The sequence below is a fragment of the Stereum hirsutum genome (assembly GCF_000264905.1).
Source record: "Stereum hirsutum FP-91666 SS1 unplaced genomic scaffold STEHIscaffold_13, whole genome shotgun sequence".
Classification (NCBI taxonomy): Eukaryota; Fungi; Basidiomycota; class Agaricomycetes; order Russulales; family Stereaceae; genus Stereum; species Stereum hirsutum.
The window spans coordinates 424,801-436,238 of NW_006763143.1; the positions used below are offsets into that span (position 1 = coordinate 424,801).

The 11,438-nt window shown below is 55.5% G+C and overlaps 1 protein-coding gene across 1 annotated transcript; it reads right to left on the bottom strand.

Moving 5' to 3' along the window:
* Positions 1–862: 862 nt before the first annotated feature.
* On the bottom strand, positions 863–7,656 carry STEHIDRAFT_148863 (uncharacterized protein). The gene is made up of 4 exons (XM_007307369.1): positions 6,581–7,656; positions 2,844–6,013; positions 2,366–2,774; positions 863–2,299 (listed from the first exon to the last, which is right to left on the bottom strand). Exons 1-4 carry the CDS (start codon positions 7,359–7,361, stop codon positions 1,557–1,559), a joined length of 5,103 nt encoding a protein of 1,700 aa, XP_007307431.1. The 5' UTR covers positions 7,362–7,656; the 3' UTR covers positions 863–1,556.
* Between the last annotated feature and the right edge of the window lie 3,782 nt (positions 7,657–11,438).

Below are 11,438 nucleotides of genomic sequence, written 5' to 3' on the forward strand. Positions count from 1 at the left end.
ATGAAGCTCAATCAACTGGTTTACAAAGAGTGTGCACCTTGTTCACTTTGATTGCTTACCTCTGGGGTTCCAATATCCAAGCCTCTGCCCTCAACTTGGTCCGTCCCTCTCATTCGCCATCCAAGTCGTGGATTAACTGAACCAACCGCTCGTAAATTTCACGGCCTCCTTACCATTCCACACTAATGGAAGACAAGTCCTGTGATAGGCTTCGCCTTCTGTCTCATAACCGTACGCATCCGACTGCAAGATAGCACACATCTTCACTGCGCCGATTGTCCGAGTCATATCAACGAGCTGCCAGCAATGGAGTTCTCCAGAACACGCATACGTCATTCAGCACTCTCAATATCCTTCGCGGATGTCGTGAGCGAGTTTGGGGATACGTTCGACGAGGAGAGCTTGCCAACACCTAAGAGCAATCCGGGGGGTACACATCGAAGAGACGCTGCTAGCGAACAGGCTGATGAAATGGTGCCTAGGGCTTGAATATGCACGGAATTGGTTCTAAGTTATTTACTGTACAATAAATGGGAGGTTGTCGGTGTAACATTCAGGGTGCTATATACCGCGTGAAAAGGTGACATCTCATAGAGCCTTTGCGAGCACATTTCCCAGCTAAAAACGTTAACTGGCCCAACTGGAGGACGAAGAAGACTGTGCTGTGGGCCACTGTGGCGTAGTATCCATCCGGAACAACCCGAACTTTCCGTGCCCTGCAGGTTCGTGGTTGATCTTACACATCGTCGATGCCGGGAACGAATAACAGTTGAAAGTTTATGGCACCAATAAACTCGGGGAAAAAATGACATAAATGAGATTGCCAAAAAGAAGGGAAAATAAGGAAAAAGGAGAGAATATTGCAACTAGGGGAGCCAAACGACGTGAGTGGAGGATATATAGATGGATGATAGATAGACCTGAGAGAAGAGGAAAGAGTACACACGTCTCGCTCCGAATTCATACCTGAATACTGAGTCCGGAAAGATGCGTTTTGACGTAAATAGAGAGGAGAGAGAGATGGATGAGTTGAGAGAGAGAGAGAGAGAGATAATAAAAGGAAAGGAAAGGAAAGGAAAGAAGCGATGGGCGTAAAGAGAATAAAAGTCAATGAGAGCAGGTAAGTTAGTTCGGTTTGAAGAGTTCATGCAGTTGAGAGATGATACATACGTATGCTAGGAAGAAGATGAGAAGATGTGAGTAAAGAGCGTAGAAAGAAGCTTCGTGAGTAAGTGAATGAATGCAGAGTAGGTGGAATTGAAAAAGGGAACGGTAGGACGATTGTCCACATAAGGTATGCCCCTCGTTAACGGACCTGTATGTATGCGTTAATTTATGCATGCTCTAATGTGTCCATAGACGCGATGAGGGGATGGGATAGCGAATGATAACGCGAGGATAAAACTATGACGGCGAACAAGTGTTCATTGGTAATGACAACGACGAGAACGCGGGACGGTATAGCGAGTTAGTCTGCTTTGAGATATAGGTGACATCCTAGGAATGGACGAAAAGAGGTAGCAAACAACGAAACCAGGACCAAAAAATACCAAAAATTATTGAGGGCCTCTCCAACTCGACGGCGGTGTTACATGCCCCACCAACCCCCCACCACCAGGCGCCTTCTTTGGAGTCTGTCCGACGCCCTTTACCAAAGGATTCTGCGGCGAACTCGGTGCCGTCCTCGTCCTAGGTCTCGGCCCAGGTCTTCCACCCGCACCAGCCCCACCATTACCGGGACTACCCCCACCCGCGACACTATCCCTATTCGCAGTGCCAATCAACCCGCCCGTACTCTGCGACGTCGGCATCGGCGGCCTCATCGAAGCTCTCGAGTTTCGATTATCCGCGGAAGGCCCGAAGCTCTCGCCATATACACTCCTACTTCCCCAACCACCGCCAACCTCAGACCTGCTATCTGCACCACCGAAACCACCATATTCACTGCCTCCATAGACCGACCGCGATCCCGTGGGGAACATCATGCCCGGACCGCCCATAGGACCACCGAAGGACGTCCCGCCGGTGTGATGGGGGAACAACATCCCCTGTTGACCACCCATCCCCATTCCAGCGCCCAGCATGCCCATCCCGCCGCCCGTGAGGTCCGGCATGAGACTATTCCGGCTGGCACCACCACCTCCCCACCCAGAAACGGAGGATCCTCGTTCCCACTCATCGCCTGCCTCTTTCATGGCCTGCTGGGCGACCGCGAACTGGTATGCTTGTTTCGCGATGAGCATGGCTTGTTGGTGCGCTTGTGCGAATGCTGGATTGTTGGGATCCATGCCGGGAGCGCCTAACGGTTGGGGCGAGGTTAGTATCGGACTGGGCAGGTGAACGAGAGTTTTCTTTTTTGACGTACCCATACCGCCCATGGGCATTGCTCCCATCCCGGGCATCATGTTCATGCCCATACCAGGCATCCCTCCCATCCCCATGCCCATCCCCATGCCAGGCATATTCATCCCCTGCATCCCCATCATCGGGTTCATTCCCATCCCGCCCATGCCCATGTTGCCCATGTTCATGTTAGGCATACCGGCGGGCATATTCATACCGTTGGGCATGCCCATCGGCATGTTCATGTTCATCATCGGCATGTTCGACATGTTCATGGCGGGATTAGGACCGGGATTGAGGAGGTTCATGGATGAACCGTTCATGCCCATATTGAGGCCCATCATGCGCGGCCCCATGTTGAGAGGCTGATCCTCATCGTCCTCATCGTCATCGTCGAGAAGAGGACCTTTGCCATGGAGGACTTCCTTGATCTGGATCACAAAAAAAACTCGAACATCAGTACAACCGTCCACGGTAGGATAGGAAGCACAGAAACGCACCTCCATACCCTCCCTCGTCTCCCTTCTTCTCCTCTCCTTCCTCCTCTCCTCCGCCATCCTCTCCTTCTCCTTCTCATCCTGCACATCACCCTCCTTCTGCTGTGCCGTGCCCGTACTCCCCGCCCTCCCCCTCGCAACCTCCGTCCCCGCCCCCGAACTCGCCCCACTCCTCCTCCGTTCTCTCTCCCTTTCTCGCTCCCTCTCTCGCTCCCGATCAAGCTCCCCAGGCGCCGGCTCCTCAAACGACACGCTCGTCTTCCTCACATGCGGCGGTCTAGCCACCGCACCACTCCCTCTCGCATTCGCTGAAAGTCCACCAAGTGAACTCTTTGACTCCGCTCCATACCCACTATGATTCGACTTCTGCGACCACGGGAATGCCGACGAATTCGAAGCAGGTCCCGCGACTTCACTCCCATCCCTCGGCGTAATAGGAATTCTCCCGCTCCCGCTCAAAGATGAATCGCCGGTGGAACTCGCGGGCGAGCCATCACGTAGGAACCCAGAGCTACCGAAGGGACGTTGGGGCTGTTGCGGGTGATCGTACGAGTATGAGGGATGTGGCGGATGTGGATGTGCAGGGTGTTGTTGTTGTTGTTGTGAGGAATGATTTGGTAGGAAGGGCTGGGTTTGTGAACGGGCTTGAGGCGCTGAACGAGGCGGAGCGGGTTGCGAGGAAGAGGTGGTGGTGGTGGTCGCAGTAACGGCTGCAGTGGTGTTCAGATCATAAGATCGTTGTCTATGATGCTTATTCCTCAAGATCCCCGGCCTTGCCACACCAGCACCGGCAGCAGAAGCGGAACCTCCAGCCGAACTAGAACCAGAGATAGAGGACGAAGAGGCGGACAAAGACGACGAGATTCCAAGACCAGCGGCAGCAGCTCTCGAACCGGCCATCGCAGACCTAAGTTGTTTTTTCTCGCCTTCCTGCCTACTCGTGCTCCTCTCCCCATCCAATCGACTCGTACTCCTCTCCCTCCCAGTACCACCCAATCCCGTCCCCACCTCCCTTTCCCTCCCCCTTTCCCTCACAGCCGCCGTCATCCCCGTCTTCGCAGGATCCGAGGTATCCGGCGCAGAAGCAGAGGCAGAAGCAGACGTGGAACTATTCCCCATGATCCCACTCAATGTCCCCGCGCTCCCCGAACTCGCATGGCTGACCGGCCGACTCATCACACTAAAGCTCGGTGGTGGCCTCCTCTCCTTAATCGGCGTCGGCACGATCCTATCTCTATCCTCACCGCCATCCACCCCCAAACCAGGCCCGGTCGTCGTCGTGAAACCGTGCTGCTGAGCATCGTCGACCGGCGTATCGCCCAACATATTCCCAGACCCGAACGACGTCGCAGAAACAGACCTTGCATGCCCCGGCCGCCTCGGTTTCCCAAAGATCGACCTCGATTCGTTCGTCTGTGCCGGTACTGGCGCTTGGCTTGACGGTGCTGGGGCGGGAGCAGAGGTAGAGTCCATCGCGGAGAAATACGCAGACTGTGGCGTCGAATACATCGAGCCCGGCGAAGCCGTGAACGTATCAACCTTGAGCACCGGCGTCAAGCCCTCCCTCTTCCCATCCTTCTCCTTCTCGCGCGCGACCTCAGCTGCTGCCGCCTCCCTCTCCGCGTCTTTCTTCAGACCCTGTGCTCTCGTTAGTGCCGCTAACCGCTCCGTGACGCCCAGACTCTCCCGTCTCTGTTTCGGGACGATGACCATGCCCTCGTTCGGATCCTTCTCCTTCGTCTGCGCCTGCGTCTGTGGTTGTGGCTTGTCGGGCAACGATATGGTCGGCGGCTTAGCTTTGTCCGAAGCTGAACTGGGCGGTTTACCCTTGTCGGACAAACTCCCAGGCGGCGACCCCGACGAAGACGACGGCGAAGTCATCGAAAGATAAGCCAACGCCAATCCAATATCCTCGTCCTCGTCGTCGATCGCAGACGGCGGCGGCGGTAGAGGGACGGGTAAACGCGGGATGGGAGTCGTCATGTCGATCATGGAGGGCGGTGGGGGTAGGGGGAGCGTCATGGAGCGTTCTCTTCCCCTTGTCTGTTCTGTCGTAGGTGAAGTTGGACCGGGGCCGGTGTTTCCAGCTGGAGCTGGGGATGGACTTGAGCTTGACCCGACGTTGACGAAGGATCCGAGACCGGTCAAGCTCCCGAGACTTAACCCTCCCAACCCAGCGAATAACCTCTCGCCCCTCTCATTCTTCTCACCCTTCTCAACCTTCTCGCCTTTCTCGCCCGCTACGACCGTACTCTCCACATCCCCGCCCTCTCCAAGTCCTTCCCGCACGCCCCCAGACATCCCCATCCCCAACTCCGAACCATCCACCGTCCGCCCCGGGATCGGCCTCGCGAACGTAGACACAGGATCAGGTATCGGAATCGGTTTCGGAGGCGGCGGCGGTGGTGTTCGCGCTGTCGTCGGCGGTGGTGATCTTGCTGTTGTCGTCGGTGGCGATCTTCCTGTCGTCGTCGGTATCGGTGAGTGTGAGGGGGCGTGTGATTGTGAGCTCCAAGGAGGTAAAGACATGGATTTGGAAGGTGGGATGGGCGGACAGGGCTCTCCCTGTGCTTGTCCGTATCCCTGTGGTCGTGCTTGTCCCTGTGAAGGTGAGGGCGACGGAATCGGTGACCTTCCCCGTCCTTGCGCGGGCGAAGCCGATTGTGTCTGCTGTATCTTCCCCGCCAACCCTCCGAACAACCCCCCCGTCAACGCCCCAATATCGATCAACGGCCCCGTCGTCGCCTGCACCTGTTTCGGCCCACTCTGCGTCCTCGCTCTCGGTGCGCCGGCGCCGGCGCCTTCGTTCAATCGGGACGGCGGTCTCGGCATGAGCGCTCCGATTCCGAATCCACCGGTGACACCAAGCATCCCGCCACCAGTATTATTGTGTGCAAGGTTGGGGTTGGACCGATTCGAATAGGCTGAGCCGGGTCGGGAGGGGGGTAAGAGTGTCGCGAGGGGTGCGTCGTCTGAATCTCCTTCTCCTTCTTCTTCTCCTTCTCTTGTCTCCTCGTCGGAATCGGAGTCGGATGAAGAAGAAGAGGAGGAGTTGGATGTTGAAGCGGAAGAGGAAGATGAGTTGTGGAAGGAGGAGTAAGGGCGGGTGGTTGAAGTTAGAGGGCGGGGGAGGGGGATGTGTGAGGGATGGGGTTGAGGGCGGGGGATTGGTGCTGTTGATCAGGGAAGTGTGGAGGGGAAAAGGAAGGGAAGGGAGAAGGGAGGAAGGGGAAAGAGGGGAGAAGGGTTTTATTAGTGAATGAATCATGTGGTTGTGCAAGATGCGCGAACGGGCGAACGGGAGATAGGGATAGGAGCGGAGGAAGGTTACGTGGAGAAAAAATGTGGCGAGATGAACGTGTGGATGAGAATTCGAGTGCATGCATGCATGGGCGCGCATATGTCGATATTTGACACACACACACACATATATGCGCTGAAATGGCGAAAGCCCCGGATATATAGCGAGGAGGTGGCCATAGAACGGGCACCGTATCTGCTTTTCGGTCATGTCAATCGCTCTCGCCGTGGAAACAACCACAAGAAAGAGAGGAGACATGCATGCATGCATTTCGGCCCAACTCTGGGCAGTGCACATATCGTCCCAGTCCCAGTCCCCATTGGCGAGAGAGGATGAGAGAGAGCAAACGGACACCATCATCCGTCCGTCGTGGCCCAAACCCGCTCATGGACGAAAAGGCAAGGGAGAACCGAAGAACCAAAACGAAACCAAAACTCACCTCCACTCGTCCCCGTCCCCGCAGGCGCCACCGCCACCGTACTCCCACTTCTCCCAGTCGCCCCACCAACACCACCCCCAACACCAACCAACGCCGAAGTCGACCGACTCGCCATACCTCTCATGCCCTCGCTCCCACCCGCCCCATTTGTATAACTCGCCAACTGAGTCGTACTCTGCGTCGCCCCCACCCCACCTCCACTGCCCATCCCGCCACCATTCCCGCTGAAGTTGGTATTCCCCCCACCGTTGCCGTCAAAGTTGGCATTAGAAGTAACGTGGGAGTCGAGCCCATCCCCCCTACTCGTCCGATGTCCCATCTCGCTCGCCGCCTTCGCGCTCCGCTGGGTGATCGTCCGTTTCCTCGAGACGGGCCTCACCGTGCTTTCGTCTCTTGGCTCTCTTGCCTGTCCTTCTCTTGCGTCTCTCCCTTCTCTACCCTGTCCTTCTCTTCCAGTACCACCACCTCCTCCTCCGGTCGCGCCTTCCCTCCCATGTCCACCCATCTTCGCAACCACAACCCCAGCCATCCGCCCCCGTCCAAGAGGTACGTTATCCTCCTCGTCCGACTCCTCTCCCTCCTGCTCCCCACCCTCCGACTCTGATTCTTCCTCCGATTCCTCCGATGACGTCTCGTCCTGATTCGCGAATAATGGCCTCCCCTGCGGACCTCTCGCAGCCGCAGCCATCTGAGGTGAATTTCCTCGCCCAACCACAGTCGCGGCTGATAACCTCGGACTCACTCCACTCGCACTTGGCGAACTCGAAGCAGAAACAGGCATCGACGCACCAAGTCTCGGACTCGGACTATTCACCGGACTCCCCGCCGCGCTCCGTCTCGCCTGTGCCTCCCTAAACGCAGCCACTGATATCCTCTGTGCTTCGGACACTGAGGAGTCGCCTCTTGGTCGTGGTCGTGGTGTTACTCCTGGTCTATGGGTCGGGTTGTAGGACGATGAGGAGGGGAGTGGGTTGTAAGACGAAGAGGGGAGTGGGTTGTAAGAAGAGAGGGCGGACGGCGGACGGTCTGGAATGTGGCCAGGACCGGGGGAGGGAGAGCGAACAGAGGGTAATTGGGAGGTCGACGGTGCATTGACGTGCCTGAAAGATTTGAGGTTGAAAGAGCCGTCGGGTGGCGGTGGCGGTGGCGGGAGTGGATGTTGTCCAGGGGTAATAAAAGAGGATGACGTATCGGAGGGCGAGAATTGCGAAGGGGAAGAGGAGGGGAGGACGTTCGGACCGGGCTGGGAAGGTTTTGATTTCGTGCGGACGCGGGCCCAGGAGAAGAGTCCGCCCGAGGGTTTGGTGGAGGATGATTTCGTGGTGTGGGTTGTGGTAGAGGAGGAGGTGGGCGTTGGGGGACCGGAGGGGTCGAGAGGGAGGCGGGAGGTGGTCGTGGTGAGATGGGTGTGTGAGGCCGATGTGTAGGCATAATGACTAGTACCATTCCCGTCGTCCCTTGAACTCGTACGTGAATGCGAGCCACCGAGTGCGTGAGGTAGTGAACGCGTCGATTGTCCGCCGGGGGAGTTGAAGAGCGCGCCACGGGAGGGCACCGCGAGGTTGCCAGTCGATGACGATGAGGCGGAGAAGAGACCGTCCATGGAGGATTGGGAGCGTGGCGGGGGGACGACGACGGACGACGTGAAGCTGCTGTCTGGATCGACTGTGCTACGACGGGTCGTGAGCTGAAGTCTGCTCGAGGACGCATGCCCATGTCCATGGGGATCTGCTTGTAGTTGTGATGAGCTGGTTTGTTGGGGCTGCGCCGGCTGTGACTTTGCCTTGCGGAAGAGCTTCATCTTCGACTTTGACGGCGGCGACGGTGAGGGCGGATGGACGGCGAATGCGTAGACGGAGGAAGGGGAGGAACGAGGGTCCGCGAGGACATAGGCGTAGTCGTGCTCGACGGACAGCACGTCTTCTGAATCTTCTTCTGCGTCCTGCGATTTCCCGTTCTGGTCGTGCCCGGTCCAGCCAGAGTCTGCAGCGCTTCCGGCTGCGCTCGATCCGCTGTGACGATAATAAATAAAATAAAAATAAAATGAGATTTCAGGGATATCACGATGTAAACGATTTCGGTTCTGTGCACCTCTCAGCGTGAGCGTTCCCGTTCCTGTTCCCATCGGCTCCTGCCAGCACTTCCCCGGCTTCTTGCCTTTTCCGCGGTGTTCCTCTCTTCTCCCTCCGCCCGAACATCCCGAGCAGCCCTCCTGCCATATGTATCTGAATCTGTCCTTGCCTTGAACTTCTTGAACTTGTGCTTGATGTGTTTGGGTATGAGAAAAGTGGAAGAGAAAGGGAGGAGGGGTGCGTGTTTCCGAGACAAATCCAAGACTTATAGAACCTAAACGAATCACTTCCGGCACCCGCTCTCCCGCCGTCGCTGCGATTGCGATGCCGGGAATCGTCTCTGTTTGGGGTCTCGGGGCGTGAGCGTTCCGTTATAATTACTCGATGTTCTTACGTTTTACTTGAGAGTTGAAATTCAAATTGGTCCGGGTTCCATTTCCTTGTCATCATCGTGCCATGTGGAAAGCCCCTTTTTCGAGTTGAACAACGCCACGGTCACCGTTGCCGCCGTCGTCGAGCTCAGGCAATCCCTCTTGCTCGAAAATTCGCTCTATTCTCCAGCTATATTCCCGAGCGCGACCGTCGCACCGTCTTGACCAGCTATCATCCTCGGATTTTATTAACGTTACCCGCCTGCCTGCCTACTTGCCTACCCATCCAAAGACGCTTCTGCAATCCAATTGCAATTGACCTATCTATGATATCTACCTTCAACTTCTTCTCACTCCCCTCTCGACTTACCACCCATCGTCCCAGCCTGAGATCTAACGCATAGGTGAAATCCCATGCACGAGGTTCGCGTCTCTCACCGTTCGTTTCGCGTGGTTTGATTTCTGGGCCAGACTTGCGCTTGAGAAGGCGAAGGCTTGTTTTTGGATGTCGTTTTTCCGTTATTATGCCTTGGACCCCCGGCTGACCCTGACATGGACAGTCCGCACGGAGAACTACGTCGTCAATCCACGAACGATGGGTAAGTAACACCGTTCCCCACTCAGGAATGTATCCTCCAGTGGACGGTCCCTGCTATCGGGTGCCGGTGACTCCTGACCATTGGAGATGACGGTCTGCACGGATTCAGACGGTGACCTACATCGTGGGCCCACGACGTCCACCGAGTTCACTGTTCCGGTAACCTCACCGCTCACTCGGGATTCTTTCCACCAAAGCTTGCACTTCGCTCTTCGCGGTAACTTCACTGCTCATCCAGGATTATCACCCTTCCACTGGCAGTGGTCCCCCGTGACTCTGACAGTACACCGGTCACGTCAATATCGTACATAACGCAATAAGTAAAAGCCACGGAACGAAACGAAACGAAACGAAACGAACGAACGAACAGTTTCCCTCGTTCGAGTCTACCAAGCTTGCTCTCTATCCTTACATACACCGCTGCTAGCACGGAAATATTCACTCTCTAAACATCTGCATCAACGGTCACCGGTGACCACTCGTTGTAGACCATGTTCTTCCCATTGCCAAATTTCGGTCTTTCCTCAGTTCTCGTTCTGAGCTGGTATTGGTGCTCACGCACGCCATAACGCGCGACCGAGCTTGACTTCTCCCTTCTTCCCTTCATCCTCCTAAGCTCCTCCTCCATCTTTCATTGATCATTAATCATCTCGTCACGCTGCCCATGTGCGTCGTTATGGGACCATAACTGAACTCCGCCTCTGCCACGATAGAGCCATGAATGCTCGCGGAAATCTCTTTCACCGATGCTGAGAACCGATGTTCAGTTGATTTCCTGGTGTTGAGACCGTTAGTATCGAGTCGAACATTGAATTGGAACGCTGAACGCTGAACGTTGCCGAATGTTGAATGTTGAATGCGCTATGGCCTTTGATCTTGTGTGCCGCACTGGGTGCGAGATATTACTCTCTATGACGGCCACGCGGGCATACTTACAAGGCGAAATATCGCATCCCATTCCACTTCGTTCAATTTTCCGAGCGATGAGCGTGAGCTAGACCTGTACATCGTACACATGCATGGCCAAGTACTTACCCCCATGGTCCAGCCGTTCACATCGTCCTGCGACCTTCTAGCTGCACTCCTCATATTAGCTAGCTTCAGACTTCATATCGGCAGATAGAGTATATCAGTATCCCATCCCAGTCCCATCCTTCCCGATCCAAGTGTGAGTCCTTCCACGGGTATTGCAATATCACTTGGTTCGGCGATACTTTTACTGATGTACTCGTATACTTCTACGTTTACAGACACGAACGGTTAGGGTCGTCCTGCCTGTCAAATCTCAACGAATACCCCTTCTGCATGGATTTCATTCTACCCTTTGCTCCTTCATCAGGTCAAGCAAGTATCATCTTTCCCGATTCCAGTCAATTGTGAGTTCTTCCACTGGTATTGCAATATCACTTGGTTCGGCGATAGTACTACTACTGATGTACATGATTATATCCACGTTTACAGACACGACACGACACGACACGGTACCGCAGTTTACCGCCAACAATGCCTTCTTCTACATCAGGGAGGTCCGGCTTCACGACGCTCTCTGGATCAACGACCACAAACGTCGTAATCCGAAATGGTCTGCTGTGACAGAGAACGTTAGCCGGTGATTGATCCCTTCACGCCAGACTTCATATTGACCGAGGTGAGAGCGCCACATCATATCCCCATCCCCATCTCCATCCCCATCCCTATCCCGGTATCCATCCCCATTAACATTGACATCACTGGCGCTCAGGCCTGGTACTTTCGCCGGTCGGCCGTGACTTGCAATTGTGGGCGTAATCAAATCGTTGATTTTGGCTGGACGTGCG

Bases quoted from the DNA above. Each gene is read 5' to 3' on its own strand.
- STEHIDRAFT_148863 (XM_007307369.1), bottom strand. From the start codon at position 7,361: ATGCCTGTTTCTGCTTCGAGTTCGCCAAGTGCGAGTGGAGTGAGTCCG. The intron at 2,775-2,843 runs GTGCGTTTCTGT...TTTGTGATCCAG, and splicing joins AGACGAGGGAGGGTATGGAG to ATCAAGGAAGTCCTCCATGG. The intron at 2,300-2,365 runs GTACGTCAAAAA...CCCAACCGTTAG, and splicing joins AATGCCCATGGGCGGTATGG to GCGCTCCCGGCATGGATCCC.